Raw genomic sequence first — 27286 nt, 5'->3', positions numbered from 1 at the left:
CACACTATCCTTCTGATATGAAGGAGACCAGAATTGCATGCAATGTTCCAAATGTGACCTAATCAATGTCCTGTTCACCCGCAACATGACCTTCCAACTCCTGTACTCAATTCTCTGACCAATAAAGGAAAACATACCAAACGTTCCCTTCACTATCCACCCTCCTGCGACTCCTTTTTCAAGAAACCATGAACCTGCACTCCAAGGTCTCTTTGTTCAGCAACACTCCCTAGGACCTTACCATTAAGTGTATACGTCCTGCTAAGATTTGCTTTCCCAAAATGCAGCACCTCACATTTATCTAAATTAATCTCCATCTGCCACTTCTCAGCCCATTGACCCATCTGATCAAGATCCCATTTAAATCTGAAGTAATCTTCTTCACTGTCCACTACACCTTCAATTTTGGTGTCATCTACAAACTTACTAACTGGATCTCTTGTGCTCACATCCAAATCATTTATACAAATTTGCAGTTGGAAATTGTGTCATAGTGTCATTCATAGTGTCATAGAGTTGGACAGCATGGAAACAGGTCCTTCGATCCAACTCATCCATGCCGACCAGATATTGTAAATTTAATTTAGTTCCATTTGCCAGCATTTGGCCCATATCCCTGTGAACCCTTCGTATTCATGTGCACATCCAGATGCCTTTTAAATGTTGTAGTTGTACCAGTCTTCCCCCAATTTATGAATTTTCTGAACTTAGGCCATAATTTTCCTTGTGCAGGTCTCATAGGTACCTCTATAACTAACTAAAGTTCGCTGTCTTCATACATACAAAACGTCTTGAATACCTGACACCTTCCAAATGTTCTGAAAACTTAAGCAGTTAAAAAACTGATATTTGTTTTGCAACATAATGTTCTGCAGGCGTTCAGTTACCACTCCATTGATCTACTCTCCATCATCAGTGAAAGGTATTATTGATAGTGCTAGCAAGCAGCACTCGCTTCGAAATAAATAGCTCACTGACAGCGCACATCACTATAGACTTGGTTCAAAAAAAGCTGAAGTCTAAAAGTGGAGAGAGTGTGACTGTCCTTGATGGCAAGGCCACATTGGACTGAGTGGCTTCAGGAACCTAAGCAAAATTAGAGTTTATGGGAACTGGGGGAAAGCTCAACAATAGGAGTCACAAAAAGGAAGATGATTTAGTTGGAATTTAGTCATCTCAGCTCTGGGATACCTTGTCGGGGTTCCTCTGGGTAGTGTGCTCGGCTCAACTATCTGCAGCTGCTTCACCATTGTTAAGTCAGCAGTGGGAATATTTGCCAATGATTGCACAACTTTCTGTAATTCCTGAAACAGTCCATGTTTAAACGGAACAAGATCTGGACACTATCCAGGCTTGGGTTGACAAGTGCTCAGTAACATTTACAACACGTGTGCGAGGCACTGACGATCTCCAGTCAGAGTCAAGATCAGAGTGGTGCTGGAAAAGCAGAGCAGGTCAGGCAGCATCCGAGGAGCAGGAACATCGATGTTTTGGGCAAAAGCCCTTCTTCATTGGGTTTTTGCCCGAAACATCAAACTTCCTGCTCCTTGGATGCTGCCTTACCTACTGTACTTTTCCAGCACCACTCTGATCTTGCTGTAATCTCCAGCATCTGCAGTACTCACTTTTGCCATCTCTAAGAGACAATCAACCACCATTCCTGGCCACTCAGTGGTGTTGCCATCACTGAATTCCTCACTCTAAATATCCTTGAGTTTACCATTGACCAGAAATTGAACTGGGCTGGCCACAGAAATACACTGGTTAGATCAGAGTAGTGCTAGAAAAGCAGAGCAGGGCAGGCAGCATCCGAGGAGCAGGAAAATCAACGATTCGGGCAAAAGCCCTTCATCAGGAATAGAGGCAGGAAGCCTCCAGGGTGGAGAGATAAATGGGGATGGGGTGGGGCTGGGGCTGTGGAGAAGGTAGCAAAGAGTACAGTAGGTGAATGGGGGTGGGGGTGGAGGTCATAGGTCAGAGAGGAGGGTGTAGTGGATTGGTGGGAAGGGAGATTGGCAGGTAGGACAGGTCATGAGGACAGTGCTGAGCAGGAAGGTTGGAACTGAGGTAAGGTGGGGGGGGGTGGAATGACAAAACTGGTGAAGTCCACATTGTTGCCCTGGGGTTGAAGTGTTCCAAGGTGGAAGATGACGCGTTCTTCCTCCAGGCGTCGGGTGGTGAGGGAGAGGCCGTGGAGGAGGCCCAGGATCTGCATGTCCTCGGCAGTGGGAGGGGGAGTTGAAATGTTGGGCCACGGGGCGGTGGGATTGATTGGTACGGGTTTCCCAGAAATGTTCCCTAAAGCGCTGTGCGAGGAGGTGTTCAGTCTCCCCAATATGCAGGAGACGTATCGGGAGCAACGTTGGAGCAATATTGGTGGATGTACAGTTAAAACTGTGATGGATGTGGAAGGCTCCTTTGGGGCCGTGGATGGTGGTGAGGGAGGAGGTTTTGCAATTCCTGCGGTGGCAGGGGAGGGTGCCAGGACGGGAAGGTGGTTTGTTGGGGGGCGTGGACCTGACCAGGTAGTCACGGAGGGAACGGTCTTTGCGGAAAGGGGTGGGGAGTGAAATAGATCCCTGGTGGTGGGGGTCCGTTTGGAGGTGGCAGAAATGTCGGCAGATGATATGGTCAATGCGAAGGTGGAAAGTGAGGACCAGGGAGTTTCTGTCCTTGTTACGGTTGGAGGGGTGGGGTTTGAGAGTGGAGGTGCGGGATATGGATGAGATGTGTTGGAGGGCACCTTCAACCACGTGAGAAGGGAAATTGCGATCTCTAAAGGAGGAGGCCATCTGGTATGTTCTGTGGTGGAACTGGTCCTCCTGGGAGCAGATATGGCAGAGGCGGAGGAATTGGGAATATAGGATGGCATTTTTGAAGGAGGTAGGGTGGGATGAGGTGTAATCCAGGTAGCTGTGGGAGTCGGTGGGTTTGTAAAAAAAAAAATGTCAGTGTCAAGTCGGTCGTTATTAACGGAGACGGAGAGGTCCAGGAAGGGGAGGGAGGTGTCAGAAATGGTCCAGGTAAATTTAAGATTGGGGTGGAATGTGTTGGTGAAGTTGATGAACTGCTCAACCTCCTTGCGGGAGCACGAGGTGGTGCAGAATGTCGATTTTCCTGCTCCTCGGATGCTGCCTGACCTGCTGTGCTTTTCCAGCACCACTTTGATCTAAACTCTGGTTTTCAGCATCTGCAGTCCTCACTTTTGCCCACAGAAATATAGTAACTATGAGGGCAGACTAGAGGCTAGGAAACATGCAGTGAATAACACCTCCTGACTCCCAACAGCTTGTCCACCATCTACAAGACACAAGTCAAGAGTGTGATGGGAAACTGTTCACTTGCCTGGAACTAGTGCAGCTCCAACAACACTCGAAGCTTAACACCATCCAGTTCAAAGTAGCCACTTGATTGGCAAGAAAATTGGAGGTGTAGTGGACAGCGAAAAAGGTTACCTCCCCGTGCGACGGCATCTTGATCAGATGTGCCAATGGGCTGAGGAGTGGCAGATGGAGTTTAATTTAGATAAATGTGAAGTGCTACATTTTGGGAAAGCAAATCTTAACAGGACTTAGACTTAATGGTGAGGTCCTGGGGAGTGTTGCTGAACAAAGAGACCTTGAAATGCAGATTCATAGTTCAGTGAAAGTAGAGTCGCTGGTAGGATAGTGAAGAGGGTGTTTGGTATGCTTTCCTTTATTGGCCACAACATTGAGTGGAGGAGTTGGGAGATCATGTTGCGTCTGTACAGGACATTGGTTAGGCCACTTTCGAAATATTGCATGCAGTCTTGGTCTCCTTCCTATCGGAAAGATGTTGTGAACCTTAAAAGGGTTCAAAAAAGATTTACAAGGATGTTGCCAGGGTTGGAGGATTTGAGCTATAGGGAGAGGCTGAATAGGCTGGGGCTGTTTTCCCTGGAGCATCAGAGGCTGAGGGGTGACCTTAGAGGTATATAAAATCATGAGGGGTATCGATAGGATAAATAGACAAGGTTTTTTTCCCTGGAGTTGAAGTCTAGACTAGAGGGCATAGATTTTGGGTGAGAGGGGAAAGATATAAGAGACCTAAGGGGCAACATTTTCACGCAGAGGGTGGTGCCTGTGTGGAATGAGCTGCCAGAAGAAGTGTTGGAGGCTGGTACAATTACAGCATTTAAAAGGCATCTGGATGGGTATATGCATGGGAAAGGTTTAGAGGGATACAGGCCAAGTGCTGGCAAATGGGACTAGATTAAGTTAGGATATCCGTTCAGCATGGATGAGTTGAACTAAAGGGTCTGTTTCCAAGCTGTACATCTCTATGAATCTATGACACAGCCACAAACGTTGAGTCCCTCCACCACCAACGTGCAGTAACAGCAGTGTGTTCTATTTACTGCACTGAAGAAATTCACCAAGGTTCTTCAGACAACACTTTGCAAACCCAGAATCATTATCATTTAAAGCAAAGGCACCAGACACATGGGAGCACCATTGTTTGCAAGTTCCCCTCCAGCCACTTGCCATCCTGACTTGGAAATGTCCCATTTTTCAGTGTTGCTGGGTCAAACTCTTGGAATCCATTTCTTCACGGAATTGTGGGTCCACATGAACTGCAGCCGTTCAAGGAGGCAGCTCACCACAATCTTCTCGAGGGTAACAAGAGACAGGCAATAAATGTGACACCAGCAGCAATGCCCACACCCCATGAATTTAAAGTGCCCCTCCCCTGTGACTAATGGTCAGAATAAATTAAGATCTGGTGGGAGACAAACCTAAGGCTAGTGAACACCTAACAGAATTTGTAATAATATGTCACATTCATTTAATCTGTAAAATAGTTACTGAAATGCAGTAGGTTTTATACAGTTCAGCAAAAGGACTTGGAGTTAAACCAGAAAGGTGGCTGTCTTTGTCTATGAGACCTTGGTTTGGTCTTGTTGGTGCACTTTTTGAAGCAGAAAAGAGCGTCCATCAACAGCCCCAGCGAATTTGTAATTGGTGGAATAAGGAAAACACATGGATGTAAAAGTTGCCCTGTTAGTGAGACTGCATACCATTTATGCATGAGGAATGGGCACTTGCAGGCTTACTGTAGACTATACCTTAACCACAAGTTTCTATGAGAGGGATCAAGGTCCTGCAATATTTCCTTCCTGTAATATACGCAGTGTGATTAGTAAATTACACAATTAGCATTAATGCCTTGCACTACAATACCGAAGGTATGAGCTTCACCTTGATCTTTCTTTGTGCTGTTGCACAAATATCCTCAAGTTGCCATTGAATCCTTTCCAGTTCTGATGTGAATCACCATTGTTGAGATGCATTTTATGCCAGATTATTTATTGCACTGTAAAAAATTTGTGTTAAGGAATAGAAAAACTATCCAATGAATTACTTAATATGTATCACTGTTGTTCAGTCGATCTGCACTAATATTGGTGGTATGCTACAAACCTCAGCATAAAAAGGATGTTGTTTTGTGACAGAGAAATAGGAAAAGTATATGATGAAACAGGAATTTAGTCAGATGGTAGATTTTATTGCATGATTGTAGATCTAGTATGTATTTGTAAATTTGTTTTAATTTCCTCTTCCTCTTTCTTTGAGGTTTCTAACTTGTTGACAATGACCGTCAAATGAGAGTTAACATCATAAAAATTAGAACCAGCAAATTTCAGACAAGTGCATATTTTAAAAAGCAATTCTACTTGTTCAACAGAACAAAAAGAAATGTATTGAACAGTTCCATATATATATATGTGTGTGTGTGTGTGTATGTGCTTAGTGTTTCAGAATGCAGACTGACACAGTGAGAAACTTCCAAGCTAAGTAAGCCATTTTTCAACAGCAAAACAGCCAGATGCGATTAAAAGCTTTAAACTTGCAACCTTACTTCCCAAACAATTTTCCACTGTGACCCATTGAGTCTTGAAATTATCATGTGTAATACTAATGAAGTTGAAATAGCAACGATAAAGCAGAAAGAAACCAGAGCATCTTCATGGATTTAATATTAAACACTTGTCATGAATGCAGAGCGTCATTCATCGAAACTAGTTTGATTTTGAGTGACATGGCCAAGGTGGTGGATATGTAAATTGGATGACGTTATTAAATTTCTTGGTGCTCAAGTCAGTCTGGATTTTGTACTGTAATTGTTCTTGGAATTCCAAAAAATGAGAGATCTTGAAGTGCTGAGGGAATTCTGGGCAAGCACCATAAATTCTACTGTTGGAGTTGAATGATGAGACCACAAGACATAGGAGCAGAAGTAAGCCATTCTACCCCTCAAGCCTGCCCTGTCATTCAATGATCTCATGGCTGATCTGATTATCCTCAAATTCACTTTCCTGCTTTTCCCCATAACATTTGATTCTGTTAATGGTTAAAAATCTGTCTCAGCCTTGAATTTATCAAATGAGCCAGCCTCTACAGCTCTCTGAGGTAGATAATTTCACGGATTAATTCAGCTTCAGAGAAGAAATTCATCTGTCTTAGATGGGAACCTCTATTCTGAGATTATGCCCTCTGGTCCTAGAGTCTCCCTCAAGGGGACATAACCTCCCCCCATACCTGCTAAGAAGCTTGCATGTTTCAATAAGGTCTTTGCTTATTCTTCTAAAATCCAATGAGTAAAGGCTTCATCTGTAAAGAATTGGCTAAATGGCAGGAAACAACAAGTATGGGTTTTTTTTTTAAGTTTGGTTTTCAGTGGATTTCCACAGGGATCAGTGCTAGGACCACAATTGTTTAAGATATATGTTAATGACTTGGAGGAAGGAAGTGCATGCATCATGTTTGCAGATGACATAAAAATAGATGGACGAGATGCAATGAGGATTCAAACACTTGAGAGAGGTTACAGAGATTTGAATAAGTGGGCAAATGCAGTATAGTTTTTGGAAAATGTGAAGCTGTTCATTTTGGAATGGAGAACAAAGTGACAGTGTGTAAATAGAGAAAAATTGCAGGGACTTGGAGGTTTGAAACACAGGTGCAGCAGGAAACCAGAAGGCTAATAGGGATGTTGGCCCTCATTCCAAGGAGATTATATTGTAGGTGATCAATTCTGGAGTACCGTGAATAGTTATCTTTCATTTTGGAGGCAGTTCAAAGAAAGTTCACTAGGATGGTCCCCATATGGCAAGATTATCCTTTGCTTGTTCGACAAACACATTGGGACTCATTGAAATTTAGAAAAAATGACAGGTGATCTCATTGAAATATATAGAATTCATAAGGGGCTTGACAGGGTAAATGCGGAGAGGATGTCTCCCCACATGGGAGAGTCTAGGACCAGAGGACATCATCTCAGAGCAAAGAGGGGCTATTTTAAGAGTGATATTAAGAGGCATCTCCTAATCAGCGGGTTGAGAGTCTTTGGAGCTCCTTGCCACAGAGCTATGGAGGTAGAGTCTTTGTGTAGATTTGTTGAAATAGATTCCTGATCAGTAGGGGAACCAAGTGTTACCAGGGAAGAGCAGTAAAGTGAATGTGAGAAATGTCACATCAGCCATGATCCTTGTCCGAGCAGGTTCAAGGAGCTGGACAGTCTACTCCCATTCCGATTCCTTATGATCAACCACATTTTAAAATAAATTCATTTATCTGTGCTGCAGATTTGACAGGATCACTTGTTCCATGCATAAATGTGCAAATTTCAAATCTTGTTTTACATTCATTTTACTTTAAGAAATGCTAAACTAATTTCATCTTTATTGTTTACTCTTAGTATTTAATAATCTTTTCCACAATAAAAGAAGATTATTTCCTGTGAAGCAGGCTGTCCCAATTTTGTGTTCCATCTTCCTTTGAAGATAACTCAACTCAGGGCCGTTTACAAATTTCATGTCTGAAACATCCTGATATGATCGCTCCAATTATTTGTATCTCCTTAGAATCACTTATTTAAAATACTGATGAGATAACTGGCCTTACTGAAGAAACAGGAAATGTGGGCAGTTAACATGCACTTCTTGGGCGATACTTTGCTTTAGTTTAAGATCAGAGGCTGACTTTAAACAGAGCTAATTAGTTGAGTATTGTGTTGCAATTCAAATCAGTTTTACTAACTGATTACTGGATAAATGCAGGCAAGCTGAGCCCTGGTAAACATTTTTGGATTCTTGTAATAGTGAAAAGGTGTTTGTAGGGAGGGAAATGAATGTGGTTGTGTTTCCTGTCAGCAATTGAATGATCAACAACAATACCATGTCTAGGATGTTCCTGAAAGTGATTTTGCATTTTTAAAACCACGTTCGCAGCAGATAATCACAGCAAGAGGAATAAGTAATAGATTTGACATGGCTTAGAGAAAATAAGTTCTTCGAAGCAACAAAATTGGATTCTTTACATTCCTGTTTTGTAATAAAAAAAGGAATCAGCACTGGGAATGTGAATTTTGGGGCAGGTACGTCAAGATTAGAATGAGACTGTGTAGAGTTTCAAGTTTAGTTTTGATTATCATCTGTTGTTTGCTCATGATGTACCTTTTGTACTAATGTTGGGCAGATATGTAGGTGGAGTTAAAGCCACAGTCAGATCAGCTGTAATCTTGGTGAATTGCAGAACAGGCTGGAGGGGCTGAATGATCAACTGCTTCTGTTTCTAATGTTTCAATTTTAGCAAATGACTGTTGGCTACTAGTATAAATAAAACTTCTATGCATTGTGTTGAATTTTAGTTTTTGTGGGGCCAAAGTAAATCTTTTGCTTGTGAACAAAACCAGTTGCACAACAGATGCACATACTCAATGTTTCCTGTTTACATTGATTTTGTGTGTGTGTGTATTTTGGGTAGGACTCTGATTTCAAATATTTCTGAAAATTTGAACACAGTGTTCTGACTGTGATGTGATCAGACACCTATAAATGTTGATGCATTCAGTTGATAAATGTTAGCTCCCCAGTGGTTGAGTATTTTGTTTGCGGTTTTGTGGTGGGAGCTCTTATACAAGAGGTTCAGTGAGCCTGCATGGTGCCCGTAGTCAGACAAATAGGAGAGACAGGCCGGTGGGAAGATGTATGGAGACTCAAAAGTGGGAAGTGACAATTGTAACTCACCAAAATGTTGTTCATTCTCGGGAAATGGGTGGTATTGGCCAAATTGGCATTTGTTATCCATCTCTAACTGAAGGTAAGCTGTTGCCTTATCCTGAGCGCTTTAGTAGGTCATTTAAGAAGGCAGCTGCCAATGGGTTGGTTGCAATAGCGGCCCACGTGATGACAAGGCCTGTTGTGTGGGGTTGGGGAAAGGTCATGGCAGAAGGTGCTCACGCCCTAAAATTATTGAACCCTATTTTTGTTTTTGATTTCCAGCATCTGCAGTTCAAAGTTAACTCAAGATAAGCAATAAATGCCAACCCAGCCAGTGACACCCATTTCTCACAAATGAACAACAAAAATTACATCTGCCTCTGAGCATATCCTCTCTTCATCTCTTTTGCAGCTTTTGCCACAGTTATCTTAATTATTCCAATTACTTTTTTTTCCATTGTTATGCTCAGGGGGTCACCAGTGTGTTGATTTTGCATTGGTCATCAAAATTGTTTTGTCCTTGGGCTATTACTTTTCTCAAGTGCAGGCAGTTGGTGTGCTATCACTGACATGAGGTAAACCTCCAAACTGATAATGCCCAGCTCAACTTTTCTGATCTCCTTCACTGACAGTATTTACAAATTGTTTATCGGATATTTAGCCTTAGATGGACTATAGTTCCATTCAGTTAAATTATTTGTGAGACCAAAGCCATTGTCTTCAGTCACTCTCAAAGGTTCAGTGTGTCCTCCATTGAAACTTTCTCTCTTAAGTCGACTTCACATTAAAGATAGCTGATAATTTCACTTTCTAACTTGATATTTTTTCGGTAACAAAGAAAACATACTTTTTTTTTGGATGTATTCTTTGACTGTGACAAGATTAGCATTTGTTGCTGATCCCGAATTGTCCTTGAGCTGAGTGGCTTGCTAGGCTACTTCAATGAGTAAGGAAGAAGGTGGCATGAGGATCTGGAATCACATGTAAGCCAGGCCAGGTAAGAATGGCAGTTTCCTTTTCTAATGGACATTAGTGAGTGGATAAGTTTTAACATGTGATGTCTCATGTCAACCATTACTGGAACTACTTTTGCATTCCAGCTTTTTAAAAAATTGAACTTAATACGTATTTCTGATTACAGAAAACCAAAAATGTATATTTTACCCCCCATAGGTGTCTCCTATTGTTTATGCTGTCTATTTTTCCCTTTGCGGGGTATGCAGAAGTGTAGAATTAAAATTAAATGAGCCATGATCTTAGTGTATGGCAGAGTATGCTCAAAGTGCCGAGGAGCCTATTCTTGTTTCTTGTTCACAAATGCTCTTCCCCAGAAGGGGAAATATTTCTATATCCGCTGTCTACCAGAAACCTTTCATAATTTGGAAGACTTTTATTAGATCGCCAATCACCAATCAACCCTTTTTTTTTCCTCGCCTCCCCCCCCCCCCCCCCCCCCCCCCCCCCCCCGACGTTGAAATGATGCACAACCAGTTGATTGTTTCCTAACTGTATTTGTTCTGCTTTTTTCTCTAACATGGAAGAGTCATATGATCAGGAAACAGACCCTTCAGTCAAACTAATCCATGCCTGACTAGGTGTCCAAACTAAACTGGTTCCACTTACCTGCATTTGGCCCATATCCCTCCAAACCTTTCCTATTCATGTACTTATCCAAATATCTTTTTAAACATAACTATACCTGCATACACCACTTCCTCTGGCAGTTCATTCCACACACTAACCACAATCAATATATTTTTTAAAAGTTGCCCTTCATGTATTTTTTAAAACTTTCTCCTTTACCTTAAAAATATGTCCCCTAGTTTTGAATTGCCCCACTCCAGAGAAAAGACCCTCACTATTCACCTTAAGTATTCCCCTCATGATTTTATAAATCTGTATGTGGTCACCCCCTCAGCCTCCTATGCTCTAATGAAAAAGGACCCAGCCTATCTAGCCTTTTTTTTCTTATAACTCAAATCCTCTGTTCCAAGCAATATCTTTTTGAACCCCCTCCAATTTAATAATATCCTTCCTATAGCAGTGCGGCCAGAACTGTGCACAGTACTGCAGAAGAGGCCTTATCAACATCTTCGGAAAATGCTAGGTTTCAATATTAAGAATTTAAGCTTAATGTAATCAAACACCGTTTTGTGAAAGGGAAATCATGTATGAAATGTTTGTCAGAATCGTTTGAGGATATAACTAGCAGAGTTGATAATGGGGCACTGGTAGATATAGCGTATTTGGAGGCATTTAATACGATGCCACATAAAAGATCATTGCAAAATATAATGTTCACAGTATTGAGGGTAATGTATTAGCTTGGATTGAGGTTTGGTTGACATAGACAGGGTTGGGATTAAGGGGTCTTTTGCAGGTTGGAAATCTGCAACAATCGCTGCAAGGGTTAGTCCTATGACCTCAACTATTTACATTCCATATTAAGGACTTGAAGGAAGAGTGCAATATATCCAAACTTATTAATGACACAAAAGTAGCTAGAATAGCATTTTGTGATGAGGATGTAAGTTATTTGCAAGGGGATATGGATAAGATGATTGAGTGGGCAAACAAATGGCAGATAATTAAGAGCAAGTAATTAAAGCAAATCGAATTTTGGCCTTTGTTGCAAGGGGAGGGGTTAAAGATTAAAAGTAGGATAACCTTGTTGCATGGTCTTAGACCTCATTTAAAAGAGGATGTACTGACATTGAGGGCCTTTCAAAAAGGATTCATTAGGCTGATCCCTGGGACGAAGTGGTTAATTTAGCAAGAATGGCTCAGCATATTTGACTTTGATTCAGTTGTGTTTAGAAGAATGAGGGGTGCTTTTTATTGAAGCATGCAAGATTTTGAGATACCTTGACAAGTAGCTTTTGAGAAAATATTTCCACTAGTGAGGGAATTTAGAACTAGGAGACAGTTACAGAATAATGGAATGCTCTTATTTGAAACTGAGGTGCATAGGAGCTTCTTTTCTCAGGGGGCAGTGAATGTCTTGAGTTCTCTTCCACAGCATTGTGAAGGCTAGGTTACTCTAAGTATTTAAAGAGGAGGCAAGTACACTTTTGAAATATTATGGAGTTGAGGGCTATGAGGTGCTGTGGCAGATCAGCCATGATCTTGTTGAATGGCTGGCAGGCTTTACTGGCCAAATGCCCTCTTCCTGCTTTTGATTCTTTATACTTGTGATATATCTAGGCAATATTCTACATTATTCAGTAGATGCTTGTAGAGTACTGAGTCAAGATTAGCGTGGTGCTGGAAAAGCATAGCAGGTCATGCAGCATCTGAGGAGCAGGAAAATTTACCTTTCAGGCAAAGTCCTTTCATCAGGAATTGCCCGAAACATAAATTTTCCTGCTCCTCAGATGCTGCCTGACCTGCTGTGCTTTGCCAGCACCTCTCTAATCTTGACTCTAATCTCCAGCATCTGTAATACCCACTTTCACCGTGCTTGCATAGTACTGTCCATGTGGTTATTGGTACAGACTCTCTCCCTTGGTCACCTTTCCACTGTAGGAAAAGAAGCACATTTTGTTTTTAATCATGCCAGCCTCCTATTGTCATTTGGTCAAAATACCAAACATGCTCAGAAAATATTTTTGACTCTAACTTATCACTGTTACAATGGCTAGTGCTTATCTAATCTATTTCTTCTCATTCATTTGAGCATCCTTTCTCGATTCATTTTGAAATCAAGACTCAATGCACTCCATTTCTTTTTCTCTGAATTCGAAACTGTTGAACAACTTTTCTCATCTCCAAATATTTCGGCTTTTAAAACCAAAGTTGAGCATAATTCTGTTATTTTTGTTTCCAGCATAAACTACATAATTTAGCTTTTACCTGCACATTGCAAATAAAAAACAGTTTTAACAATTTGTGGATGAGGTGTGGCATAATGTTTTTTTTTTCAAATGTCTACAGGTTTCTAAAACCTTCACAAGAGTATGCAAAATCATCAAAAAACAGACCAGAGGAAAATGATGAAACAGACAGCGAGAACTCTCTCTTAACATCAGAGATCAAATCCTTTGACTTTGCAGCTGGTCCAATGCCAAAGAATAGATGCTCCAACGATAGAGGATTCTCGAATTATTCTGGACAATTTTCGCAGCTCCCATCACATTCTGCAGAGAATATTAAGAGTTATGCTGCTGCTACTGCTGCAACCCAGCCAAAGGAATATCCTTACAGTTCCCCTACAGGACACGTTGAAAATTGGCATGTTCCCTGTGTTTCCAACTGTGGAGATTGTTATACGTACAAATCTGACAACTGGTTTTCAAATACTGGCATGACCGACGTATCGCTGAGTGGGAGTTTTAGACCACCCTTGCCAACCTCATTGCACAGCAGCCTTGGACTATCGCAACTTGAACCCGGGTTTCCTTTGCAGTCATATCCATTTCAACCACCCGGTCACCCTCTGCCTCAAAACCCTTGTCGACCTAGGGTTTCTGTGTATGTTCCTGAACCTGGCCATTTTCCTCCTACGCCTCTGGGCAGAGTCGACTTCCCTCCTTATGGGACACCAGGTTAATTGTGCTTTTTCCTTCCTTCTTCAGTGCGTTGACATTGAGGGATTAGAGTTGCATTCATTATGAAGTATGTTTTAGCATTAAATAAATGTAAATTTATTTTAGTAACTGCTAAACAAGCTGAACAGATGTGATTTGGAGAATCTTGTGTCACATTCCCATGCACAGCAAATAGGTGAAGTATTTGTATATTTAAAAAAGTTTCCTCAACATACAAAGTGTTTAACTCTGCAGCTTTCCTACCCCCAGCATATGTGAATGTTTTCTGCAACTAATCAGGTATTTCCAAAGTGTAGTTGTTATTCTTTGTAGTCAGCCACAGTGGATAATTTGTGCTTAAGCTAGATTACATGGCCATTTCTGTTGTCATTCAGACTGCAGGGAGAACTTCCCTATGACTACTGTACTAATTTTATGAACATTTCTGATGGCATGGCCTTGATTTAATTTAATGTCACATCACACAGACTGCATCTAGACATGACATTCCTTGATAGCATTAGCCTGTATTAGGTCCTTCAACTGAATCTTAAACTAGTAACCCAAGCTTCCAAGGTAAGTGTGCCACCACTGATGCAAGCCATTCACCACAGGTCTTTGTTTACCTACATTTGTGTCCCTTTGCATTGAATTCATACTCTCAGTCCTTGCTTTCCCTCACCTTGCATTCATTTAAGAAGAAATTGTGTCTGTTTACCCAGCTTCTGGATTAGTGGTGCTGGAAGAGCACGGCGGAGCTTCGAAATCGACGTTTCGGGCAAAAGCCCTTCATCAGGAATAAAGGCAGTGAGCCTGGAGCGTGGAGAGATAAGATAGAGGAGGGTGGGGGTGGGGAGAAAGTAGCATAGAGTACAATGGGTGAGTGGGGGAGGGGATGAAGGTGATGGGTCAGGGAGGAGAGGGTGGAGTGGATAGGTGGAAAAGGAGATAGGCAGGTAGGACAAGTCCGGACAAGTCATGGGGACAGTGCTGAGCTGCAAGTTTAGAACTAGGGTGAGGTGGGGGAAGGGGAAATGAGGAAACTGTTGAAGTCCACAAACAGTTTCCTCATTTCCCCTTCCCCCACCTCACCCTAGTTCTAAACTTGCAGCTCAGCACTGTCCCCATGACTTGTCCGGATTTGTCCTACCTGCCTATCTCCTTTTCCACCTATCCACTCCGCCCTCTCCTCCCTGACCTATCACCTTCATCCCCTCCCCCACTCACCCGTTGTACTCTATGCTACTTTCTCCCCACCCCCACCCTCCTCTAACTTATCTCTCCACGCTCCAGGCTCACTGCCTTTATTCCTGATGAAGGGCTTTTGCCCGAAACGTCGATTTCGAAGCTCCTTGGATGCTGCCTGAACTGCTGTGCTCTTCCAGCACCACTAATCCAGAATCTGGTTTCCAGCATCTGCAGTCATTGTTTTTACCTCTGTTTACCTAGCTCTCATTCCTACCTTTCTAAAGCTGATTAGTCTACCTCACTGTTTGCTACTCTTCTGTTGTCAACATTTCACCATTATTATGTTCTTTGAATGAAGGGACAAATCACATGAGAATAGAAGTAAACCCATCACTGAAATGTAGGTGGTAACATTTCTAACCCAACAATACTCATTTAATCCGTTTCTTGTTTGTCAATGAAAGCTCCATCTGTTCTTTTATAATTCCATTCTGCCAAACACCTCTGCTATCCAGCATGCCTTTTATGAGCTTATTTATCAACTATCTGCATAGTTGACTACATTACCTTTCTGTTAAATTGGTTTTGGCAGCCTACTCAGATGCAACTTGACTGAACAAATCCATGAAAGCTCTTAACAAGCAACAGGCCTTTTAACCTAACAGGTCTATACTAATCTTTATGTTCCACTCCACTTATTCCATCATCTGATCTTTCCATTCCTTTTTCCTCCTTGTGTTTATTTAGCTTACTCTTAAAAGCATCTGTGTTAATCATCTCGTGATACCTTGAAAATTGACTAAATCGCTTGCTAATATCTGATTTGCCTTTTTCCTCTTAGCAGTTATTTATATATGTTCTAATTAATAAGTATTTGGGATGAATGGCTTTTGATATTTTAAAAACGATATCTGTACGAGTGTGCAAAATGTTGCTATCAGTGGCTTGCTGATTTGTGCATTGAAACCTTGGAGATGACATATAAAGTTTAAATAATTTCCTATTAATTAGCTGCTCTTGAGTCTTTGATCTGTATATCAGAATGATAATGATGCAAAGACACAAATTCAAGTGGCACAAACTAGTAGATAAGAGCCACAAGCTTAAGTACGTCAGCATGCTATGCCTTTAAGGATCAGATGCTTAGTCTGTTACTCGCTCGCATAAAACTCAATTCAGTTTTGCACGCTACTTAATCTGACTAAATTGATACAGAAATAGGCCATTTGATCCCTCAAACCTATCCCACAATTCAATTAAAATTCAATGACTAATCTCTACCTCAATTCCCTCTATCTATTTTTGTTCCAAAATCTTAATGCCCTTGTCTATCAGAAATGTATACCCCTCAGATTTTAAACTTTGAGTTTACTGAGCTTTAATAGTTGTTCTAAGGGTAGCATGAGTAGAGAAGGGAGTTCTGGATTTCCATAAACTGTGTGAGAAGTTGTCTTTGTACTGTCTAATGTTTTCTACTTCTCCCACTGTAAGAAATTATTTCCCTATCCACCCTAACAGTCATAGCATCTGTTAACGTTGAATATCCAAAGGACTACAAGCCAAAACTTTGCAGTGCATCCTCAATTTTAATTTTTTTCAGCTCCAGTTTTACTCTGGTGAATCTGTGGTGAACACTCTCAATTCTTCCTCTGCTGAGGTATTCTGAACTGAATGCAGTAGACCAAATGGGGTCCAGCAATGTTCTCCATTAGGTGGAACATAACTTTTCATCCTTTGACCTTCACCCTGAGGGGGCTAGAACATAAATGAGCCAATTATGTTTCGATTAGATTACTTAGTGTGTAAACAAGCCTTTCAGCCCAACAAGTCCACACTGACCCTCCAAAGAGCAACCCACTCAGACCCATTCCCCTACATTTACCCCTTCACCTAACACTACGAGCAATTTAGCATGGCCAATTCAATTAACCTGCACATTTTTGGACAGTGGGAGGAAACCGGAGCACACCCATGCAGACACTGGAAGAATGTGCAAACTCCACAAACTGTTGCCTTAAGCGGGAATTGAACCCGGGTCTCTGGTACTGTGAGGCAGCAGTGCTAACCACTATGCCACCTGTACCTATAATATCGTACCTATACCATTTGTAACTTCTGGTTCCCATTAAAACAATTTACTATCCTGGTAAATAAGTACTATCTGCAGCCTCTTTTGTTCTTTCATCCAAGTAAATGAAAAATATGTTGAAAACTTGAGGTCACAAAGCAGATTCTTGGTGTTCACATTCAACTGGTAGAGGTACATATGCCATCTCTCCACTCTCCCTTACATGTCAACCAATCAAAGCCAAGACGATAAGCTACTTGCACATCTGTGTGATATTTTCTCTAAATATTTGATGTTGTTCCATAACCTCTTGAAGTTTTTTTAGAGTGAAATGTCCATGCATGCTATCTATCTGTCTTATCAATGTCCACCTGAAAAAAAAAGTCAACTATCTTGGTAAGACTGAACTTGCACATTGGTTTTGAATAATATCTCATTTGTTCAATCACTCCACAACTGATTTTCAATTGACAGGCATAAAAGAAACCAAGTTTCTCTCCCTTTTTTATAAATAAAAGGAATGATATTAGTATTTTTCCAGACCAAAGTCATAATTTCTTAATGAAGAGTAGTTTGACAGATTTTGGCAATTTTCTTGTTAATGCTTAATAGCAATAGGGTGAAAATGATTAGGCTATTAGGATTTCTTTATAAAATAGAACTGTACATTTTCTAAATGTGTGTAAACCCTATCCCGAAAAATTCTCTCCAGTAGCTTCCCAACCACTGATGTGAGACTTATCGGTCTATAGTTTCCTGGATTATCCCTATTTCCCTCCTTGAATGGAGGAAAAACATTAGCTACTCGCCAGTCCTCCAGGACATCTCCAGTGGCTAGTAATCTCCTCTCTCACACCTCGCAAAAACCTTGGGTTTATCTATGTTAAATCTCATTATTTTCTTCATTACTCTTGTTAGAATACACAAAATTCCTGGTTTAATTTTGCTTCTGTCACAGGTAAATTATTCACCTTGTTATCCTGAGTTTAGTCTCAATAGCCATTGTAGTACAGCACAGAAAGACGCTGTTTATCCCATTTGGTCTATGCCAGTTCCTTAAAGAGAAATCTAGTTAGTACCACTTATCTTCTGTTTCAGCATCTACCTGCAATTTTCTTTCCTTCTCATGTATATCTAGTTCCCCTTTTTGACAACTGTTGAATTTTTGCTCACCATTGTACTGAGTACTACCATTTCTTGCATAAAATAAATCTTTCATCGAGTTTTGAGATTTGTAGCTCAGGTTGAGGTTCTGGATGAAGGTTTGCTTGCTGAGCTGAAAGGTTAGTTTTCAGATGTTTCGTCACCATACTAGGTAACATCTTCAGTGAGCCTCCAGATAAAGTTCTGGTGGTGTAGCCCCTTTCTATTTGTGCGTGGGTTTCCTTGGGTTTGTGACATCATTTCCTATGATGTCATTTCCTGTTCCTTTTTCTCAGGGGTTGGTAAATGGGATCCAAGTCAATGTTTTTGTTAATAGAGTTCCGGTTGTAATGCCATGCTTCTAGGAACTCTCGTGCATGTCTCTGTTTGGCTTGTCCTAGGATTGATGTGTTGTTCCAGTTGAACTGGTGTCCTTCCTAATCTGTATGTAAAGATACTAGTGATAAGGATACATTTACAAAATACCTTGCAAGAGCTGTAACAAACACTACATTGGACAAACAGGCAGAAAACTAGCCACCAGGACACATGAACATCAACTCGCCATAAAAAGACATGACCCACTCTTGCTAACAAATTCAACATTCCTTTTCTCCTGTACAATAAATTGTTCTGATCTTCTGAAATGTGGCATTCTTGTGTTTGAGTCCAGGATGAAAAGCTTGGGCAACATGTTTTTTGTTCAGCAATATTCAAGCTTTATACTACCAAGTGACCTGTATATATTGACATTAGATAAGTGGTCCCATTTGTAATACTGCTAGTCCCCATCTTACTTGTCCTAATTACTGGCATACTTTCACTCATAACTATTATGGAATTACATTTAGAAAGGATCGTGATTTATTTTAGGCCATTTGACACACAATGTACTTTTGAAGACAGTTGGAGATTAAGTTTTAGCACACATTTGAAGGAGTGGATTTTGTTTTTGTTCATAACTTACCAATGATTCACAATGCAGCGGATAAAACACTCCATATGAATTAGCTTAAATTCCTTCCATTTCTCTGTTCTGATTTCAAAGTTTGCAATCTGCTGTAGTAGTTCCATGTAGATGAAATTGAGCATAACAAAGCCCTTAATCAACACCAAGTTCAGTCGTAAAGGCAGTTATTCTTGAGTTGAGGTAAAACTATATGGATCAATTACAATGAAAAGCTACAATCTAACTCTGTCCATGAGTAAAATGTTAACTTAAACTTCACACTTTACATCCATTTAAATCGATGACTTTGGTCTTGCCCGAGATAAATTTGCATTTGCCCTGCTAAGTACAAGTCAATTTTTTTTAAATTGTCTCTTTTAAGCATTATTCAAATGATGATGCAGGTATCTATCTAACTGCCAGCTTGTAATTGTAGAAGATACTTATAATAGTTAAGTTACTTTCAATGATTTTTCAGTTACTTCATTCTCAATTATGCTCCAACATACACATCTATTTTTAACAGAAAATACTAGTGGTAGTGTACAGGTGCACTAGTTCAGGGTAAAAAACATCATTTTTATGGGAATAATAAGGTTTAGTTTTACATTGATAACACTTAGGATGCAAAGACAGAATGCAAAATCTCTAAAGATTGAGATGGCGGTGGGAACAATGTCAGTTATTCGAACCATGGATTTGCATTTAAGAAGTGAGAACAGAAACAAAGCTACCTTTTAATCTTATGAACAGAATCATTCAGTAGATGCCTTATTATGATTGCTCTGAAAACCACTAGTTCACATTGTGTAACCTCTAACATTTGAATTTAATTGCAGGTTTCAATCCTCCAAATGGTCCTGGAAATGTTTCATTTCAGAGGTAGACATTTTGAAGTATTTTCCTCACTTCTTAATTCTCTCTAATGGAAAAAAGCTGTTAATATCTTGAAATTTGATGTGTTGGCAACATTACTATTTAGGTCAGATTTTGTGACCTTTGGAAAGATTGATTAATCAGTGGTTGAAGTTTTATATTAGAGTACTATATACAGGAAGTAGATATAATCAATGAGAATCACAAGGTGCGTGGGTTTCATCTTTCTTTCTTTTGTGGGGTGTGGGTGACTGGTTAGGCCAGCATTAATTGCTCATCCCTAATTGCGCTGGATAAGATGATTGAGTTTCTTTCACGCACTGCTATGGGGACACTCTGTGCTGCTAGGAAGGGAGTTTGGGGATTTTCATATCACATCAGTGAAGGAATGAAGACATACTTTCAAATCAGGATGATGTGTGATGTGGAGCAAAACTTGGACATGACCGTGTTCTTGTGCATCTACTGCCCTGGTTCTTCTAGCCTGTCGGCATCGTAGATTTGGAAAGGTGACAATCAAGTAAACTGCTTAGTCTTGGATAGCATTGAACCTTTTGAATATTGTTGGAGCTGATTACATCCAAGCAAGTGGGCTCATCACAGTTTTGACTTGTGCCTTGTAGACAGGATTTTCTGGCCAGTAGTAATCACCCAGGATGTTGTTAATGGGAGATTCAATGATGTTAATGCCAGTGTACACCAAGGGGCAATGGTTGAATTCTACATTGTTGGAGATGGTCATTGCCTACTTGTCAACCCAAACCTGCATATTGTCCAGGTCTTGCTCCATATGGATATGGACTGCTTCAGTAGTTGGAGAACTGTGATTAGAGCTGAATGTTGTGTAATCTTCAGCAAACATCCATATTTCTTATGTTATCATGGAATGATGATCATTAATGAAGCAACTGAAGATAATTGGCCCTAGAATGCTGTCTTGAAGAACTCCTGCAGTGATCCCCAGGACTGAGATGATTGATCTCCAACAGCCATAGCTATCTTCCCATTTGTTAGGTATGACTCCAACCAATTGTCAGGATTTTGTGGTATTCAGTGCCTTGAACTGTTTCTTAATATCGCATGGAGTGAGTTGCTTTGGCCGAAGATTACCATTTAAATTGATTTTATTTTATTTATTGTCACGTGTAATGAAATACAGTGAAAAGCTTTGTTCACGAGCAGTACAGGCAGACCATAGTAAGCAAGAATGCGCAGAACAAAAGGACACAAGTCATACAGGTAACATTGCACAGGGCGTACAAGAGAGGTCATCTTTAGCAAGATCAGCATTATTTGAGGCTAGAGAGTCCATTCAACAGTCCCAACAACAGCCGGGAAGAAGCTGTCCCTGAACCTATATGTTCCTGTTACTGTATCATCCGCCTGATGAAAGAATTTGGAGGAAATATTACCAGGATGCGAAGGGTCTTTGATGTTGGCAGCCTTTCCGCAACAGCAAGCAATGTAAATGGAGTTCATGGATGAAAGTCGGCTCCTGTGGTGGTCTGGTCTGTGCACACTGCCCTCTGAGTTTCTTCCCGCGATCCTGGGCAGAGCATTTGACATATTAGGCCATAATGCAACAAGGAGAAAGTGTGGTGCTGGAAAAGCACAGCCGGTCAGGTAGCATCTGAGGAGCAGGAGAGTCGACGTTTTGGGTATAAACTCATTCCTGATGAAGGGCTTATGCTCAAAACATTGACTGTCCTGCTTCTCAAATGCTGCCTGACCCGTTATGCACCCAGACAGTATACTATCAATTGTACATCTATAAAGGTTGGTGAAGGTTGTTATGGACATGTCAAATTTCCTGAGCTGCCTGAGGAAGAAGAGGCATTGTTGTGCCACCTTGACCGTCACAATTTTATGGGAAGTCAAGGACAGATTGTCGGTTACCATCACTCTGAGGAACTTGAAGCTCTCCACCCTTTCAACCTCAAGTCTGTTGATGTAAATGAAGGTGTGTTCTTAATTTTAATAAGTTAAAGCTGCTCACTTAGTTCTGTTGCACTCCATTCCATCTGCAAAATAACTTGTGACTCGGATTTATCGAGCTTCAGTAGTTGATGACGACTCGAGATATAGCTGCTGGAGAGAGTCAGCAGTAGGTCATGAGAGAACCAGGGTTGGGGGGGGGGTGGAATCCTATTGAACTTCCCTCACCAATTGCAGATGCATCTGTTACATTGTGGTTGAATACAGTTCTGCTGATTTGCTCACAGGTGAATGGATTATCTGTTTGGTTCCTCTGAAGATGGTTGCAAATGTTTCAATATTTTTGTTTTTGTATTGATTCCCATGTGTGGTCAACTCCTAACTGAGGATCATGGTATTTTGTGGAGCCATCTCTTCAGTTCACTTATTAAATTACCAGCCTTCATCTTTCATGACTGGATGTTGGCAATATAGTGGAGCTTGGATTTGATTTGTTTGTTGGTTGAGATTGCTTCTCTCCATCCATTGTGCTAGGAGAAAGTGAGGATTGCAGATGCTGCAGAGTCCATTGAAATGTATGGAGCTGGAAAAAGCACAGCAGGACAGGCAGCATCTGAGGAGCAGGAGAGTCGATGTTTTGGGCTTTAGCCTGATGAAGGCTTTTTCCAGCGCCACATTTTTCAACTGTCTTTTGCGTACTTTGTTTGTCTTTGGCATGCAAATAATCCTGTGTGGTAGGTGCACCAGGTTTTTGTGTGCCTGATGTTGCTTCTGGGATGCCCTCCTGCACTTTTCATTGAACATGCGTTGATCCCCTGGCTTGATGGCAGAATGAAAGATGAGCTGGACCATGAAGTTACCATGACAGCACTGTGTGGCGCTCAGTCCATGTGGAGATAAAATGACATCTTCACATTGAGAATACCCTCCATTGTGTTGTGTTATATCACCACCATGCTAAATTGTGTAAATTTTGAACAGATCTGGTAACTCAAAACGGGCATCCATGATGTACTGTGTGCAATCAGCAGAATTGTATTTAACCACAAGATGTGACACCTGTATCTGCAATTGTTGAGGGAAGTTCAGTAGGTTTTCCCTCATGACCTACTGTCCAGCAGCTATATCTTGAGTCGTCATCAACTGCTTAATGCCATCATGCTGTAGAACAGAGATCACAACATTGGTTTATAGATAATCCTGGGATACTTGTTTCAGTACACATGGTTTGGTGTGATAGAGTCCATTGTGTTGTTCTCTGCAATGGAAAAGCAGACAATGGGAAAAATGCAAAGATGTTGCAAGGTGCATAAACTGATTAACCGAGTTGAGAAGAAGGTGGAAAATAGTGTACAATGTGTGGAAATGTAAACTTATTCATTTTATAGGAAGAATGGAAGAACAATGCATTTTTCTTAAATGGTGGAAACTGATTAAATGTAACAATGAAGATGGATTTCTAGTTTGCATACTATTTCAAATATTGCCCCTTTAAAACCAAAGTTCATGAGATTTTGATGTGCCTAATATCTTTATCTTAATCTCACATTACAAATTAAAGGAAATATTTGTGTCATATTTGCTTTCACAGTTATCAAATAGAAACAGACAGCATTCAGATTTTCTGCAGTCTAATAAAAGTACCGCAGATACTGGAGATCTAAAATAAAAACAGAGCTGGAGAAACCAAGGGACCGAAAGTTAACTCTGTTTCTGTCTGTACAGGTGTTACCAGACCTGAGTTTCTCTGGCACTTTGTTTTTATTTCAGGATTTCTGCAATTGTCTGATTTGTGTGCATGTTGATTATTATGTATGTGCAAAATGACTTTGTGCATAATTTTAGAATATGATTTATTAAAAATGAAACATGGAGCCAGATTTTCATTTGATTGTCAGCATTAGCTAATCAGATCAATTTGCTTGATGTGGGAGGCTGCAAGTATGGTTTTCATATTCAATATAGATTATTTAATCTGAGCATTCTAATTCATAATTCATGTATTTTCAGGGCAGTTGCTCCTACAGATCCAGTAAATACAAATGCACCGTTTAGCCTTGTACTTCCCCGTGAACAGAGTAAGTATTGATAATAAATCAAAATTGCCTTTAGCTGAAAAATAAAATCGGCCTTTACTTTGTTAACTTTATCATTGTAACTTGGAAATTACATTTAGATTAGACTGTATTAGATATACAAAGCTAAGATAATGTTTGAATTGTCCGATATCTAATTTTTTCATGATGATTATATGAAGAAAAGTATTTTTGTGGTAAATTAACTTGCTGTTGTTTTCAACAGTCTTCTGGCATTTTTGTTTTTTTATTCATAGTTCCATGTTAGTATTCTGGGTTTGATATTTCCAATTTCCGAAACACTAATGAATTCATAATATACACACTTTCACTTTTACCAGGAAAAGTCTTTGTGACTTATGCTACAGATAATGACAGACATGTTGAAGAGGTGATCAAGTTTGTTGCTTTGTTGATCAGGAATGGATTTGAAACCCAGGTTGGTTGTGCTACTGTCTCCCTCCTTCACTCAGCTCTTGTCCTTGATCTCTGAAGTTTGAAGGTTGACAAGATTGTTCTTATAAGCTTGATTTCCAATTATTTCTATTACTTCATACTCTTGTGGAATTATATAGCCAGTTTGGATTACATGTTTAGAAATTTTGTTCCACAATACATCTCTGGGTTAGAAGCATAATTACAGTTCTGTCGTAAACATTTATAATCTTTATATAGTCACCATTTAAATGTCTGGACAAAATATTTCTGGTTACTGTTGTTACATACGTTTACCAGAGTAGGTCTTTGCTGTCATATTGCAACTCCTCTTTTGGATTTAATAAGGAACTTTGCTCCCTTGTGTTTGAAAATTTCATAGACAAATCTACTGTGTTTTAAACTTCCAGGTTAACATTGTTAACATGCAGTCCGTCCAGTGTCAGTGGTCAGAGATTTGTAACTGATCTTTCAAACTAACATGATTGGTACCACCCAGTAGCTTTTTACCTGTATAATTGGGTGTCAGACATTCAAATTTAAGATTGCATTTTAAAAAATTAATTTTGGAATCTGCTAAACTTATTGATTGGTAGCAATTTACTTGCATGCATTTTTTTGGTTAGATAAAATGCATTTGCAGAGTAAGAACCCACTTTGGAAGTGCTGAAAAGTGGAATTTTAAACTTTGTTTCTACTTATCAGTTTAACATTTCCATTTAAAATCATAACTAATTTGAAAATGATATTCTTTAACAGAATTAACAATTTCTCAACATTTCAATTGTAAAATAATTTACCAGGCATAATATGTTTGGGGATATTTATAGCAAAACTTCAAAATAAAGATAATATGGGAATCAGAGTTCTGATTTGATCTTCTCCCCTACCTTAGGAACATACAAGGATAGAAATACCTTATGTACTTGATGGATTTGCACACGACTGATGCTGTACCCTATTTCAGCTTTCTCCCCATACTTTTGACCTCCTGTCCCTTCTCCCCAAGAAATATACCCACCTCCTCCTTGAAAATCACTTATGCCCTAGCCTCAACTGCTTCCAGTTGCAGAGAATTCTATATGCTCACTGCTCTGAGTGAAGAGATTCTCCTCATCTCAGTCTTATAATGGCCTATTCCATATCCACAGACTGTGACCTTTGGTTCTGGACTCCCTGGTCACCATTCAGTGTTGAGTCCTGTTAGAAATCCATAGGTTTCTATAAGAATTCCTCCCTCATTCTTCTACACTGTCATGGATACAGTCACTACAAGTCAAGTCTGATTTCATATGTCAGTCCTGCCACCCTAGAAGCAGTCTGGTAAGCCTTTCTTGCACTCCCTCCATTGCCAGAACATCTTCCTCAGGTAAGGAGACCAAAACTGTGCACCCTACTCCAGGAATGGTCTCATCAAGGTGCTACACAATTGCAACAGACGTCCCTGAACCCACAGTCAAATCCTCAAAGATGGCTACTCACTACATTGAGAAAGCCATACTCTCTCAGGTGGGTCACCCAAGTTTACACATTTACACATCTTGATGGCATCTGTGGTGTTTCATAATATTTGTCACAATACTGCCCCGCTATGGACCCATTGGAATTAAGAGAATAATGAAATCTAACCAAGTATAAAGAATCCAGGCAATTCTCTTTTTTTTTCCTTAACCTGTCTCTCTGCAGTGCAAGTTAATTTAATTTACTTATGCTTATTGTATTAATGAACATGCAGTTTTTTAAAATTCAGAAAAACCAAAGTCATACTTCCAAGTACCTTTTTATAAGACCATTTGTTTCTTTTTTAGATTGATATGTTTGAGCAGAATTTTCGAAGTATAAACAAAATTGATTGGATGGAAAGATATATCAATGATGTAAGTTAGCCTTTTTAAAATTAGACTCCATGTTTGAACAGTATTCATAGTTGCCTGGAAAATAATGAGTCTGCTTTATGAATTGACTGAATTATACTAAAAAGTTCAAAGTATAACAGTAATGCCTTCATTTCTCATACATGTACACAGAAAGGATATCTGATCATCATTGTAATCAGCCCAAAATACTGGGAAGCTGTTACATCTCAGAACTTTGACATAAAAAATGATGAACATTCTTTGAATACAGTCTTTATCTACAAACAGGTAATTCCAATTATGAGAAATAATTTTAATGCTTTTGAATCACTAAGTTATCCCCAAACCCAATGCACAGAGAATTTGAGCAATCGTATTGAGTTATGGTAACTTATCATGGGACATGCCAGTGTTGGACTGGGGTGTACAAAGTTACAAATTACACAACACCAGGTTATATTCCAACAGGTTTAATTGGAAGCACACTAGCTTTCGGAGCGACGCTCCTTCATCAGGTGGTATGGAGGGCTCAAACCTAACACAGAATTTATAGCAACAATTTACAGTGTGATGTAACTGAAATTATACATTGAAAAATCATTTGTCTATTAAGCCTTTCATCTGTTAGAATACAGTGATAGTTTGACTTCTTTCATGTGTAAATCACACAACTTTTTTTTTAAAAGTTGCATTCTCAGGTTAGCTGTTAACAATGGTGGTAGCTAGACAATATGTTGAAGGTATTGGTCCCCTGTGTTCTCTGTCTATGCCATGATGTTTAGATTGATTCTAATCTAAAAAGTGAGATAATGGAGTTCTACATGAATGCATGCAGTTTTTGAGCAAAGTACAATGTAATCCTGCAAGTACAAATTCACCCTACAAAATATGTGTGCATGTGGGTCTTTGTCTGTCTGTGTATGTGTGTCTGTCTGGGTTGGGGGTTGTGTGTGTGTGTGTACCCATGTGCAGAGTGTCTTAAGTCTGTGAGGGGGTGTGTGTGAGAGGGTGTGTGGACGTGTGTGTGAGAAGGCGTATCTGTGTGTATAGTGCAATGGTGGTCACCTGTAATGTGACATGAACCCAAGGTCCCAGTTGAGGCCCTCCCTGTGGGTACCGAACTTAGCTATCAGCCTCTGCTCGGCCACTTTTCTCTGCTGCCTGTCCCGAAGTCCACCTTGGAGGATGGTCACCCGAAGGTCCGAGGCTGAAT

At 40.2% G+C, this 27286-nt stretch overlaps 1 protein-coding gene across 3 annotated transcripts in view; it reads left to right on the top strand.

Annotated features, from left to right (window-relative positions):
• LOC122555309 (E3 ubiquitin ligase TRAF3IP2-like) overlaps positions 1-27286 on the top strand; it is a 71441-nt gene that overhangs the window by 29422 nt on the left and 14733 nt on the right. The window contains exons 2-8 of one of the 3 annotated variants that reach the window (XM_087992612.1): positions 9909-10019; positions 12956-13566; positions 19736-19778; positions 23718-23785; positions 24124-24221; positions 26026-26094; positions 26245-26361. In XM_087992612.1, the coding sequence (XP_087848738.1) occupies positions 13083-13566; positions 19736-19778; positions 23718-23785; positions 24124-24221; positions 26026-26094; positions 26245-26361 (879 nt within the window). In that variant the 5' untranslated portion in view covers positions 9909-10019; positions 12956-13082. Of the gene's footprint in view, positions 1-9903; positions 10020-12955; positions 13567-19735; positions 19779-23717; positions 23786-24123; positions 24222-26025; positions 26095-26244; positions 26362-27286 lie in introns of all 3 variants that reach the window. The other 2 variants (XM_087992611.1, XM_043701176.2) reach the window with 2 other exon arrangements.

Source organism: Chiloscyllium plagiosum, unplaced genomic scaffold (genome assembly GCF_037043375.1).
Source record: "Chiloscyllium plagiosum isolate Xiang-an unplaced genomic scaffold, Cpla_swu_hap1 HiC_scaffold_12, whole genome shotgun sequence".
Lineage (NCBI taxonomy): Eukaryota > Metazoa > Chordata > Chondrichthyes > Orectolobiformes > Hemiscylliidae > Chiloscyllium > Chiloscyllium plagiosum.
This window is presented reverse-complemented; position numbering and strand designations above follow the sequence as displayed.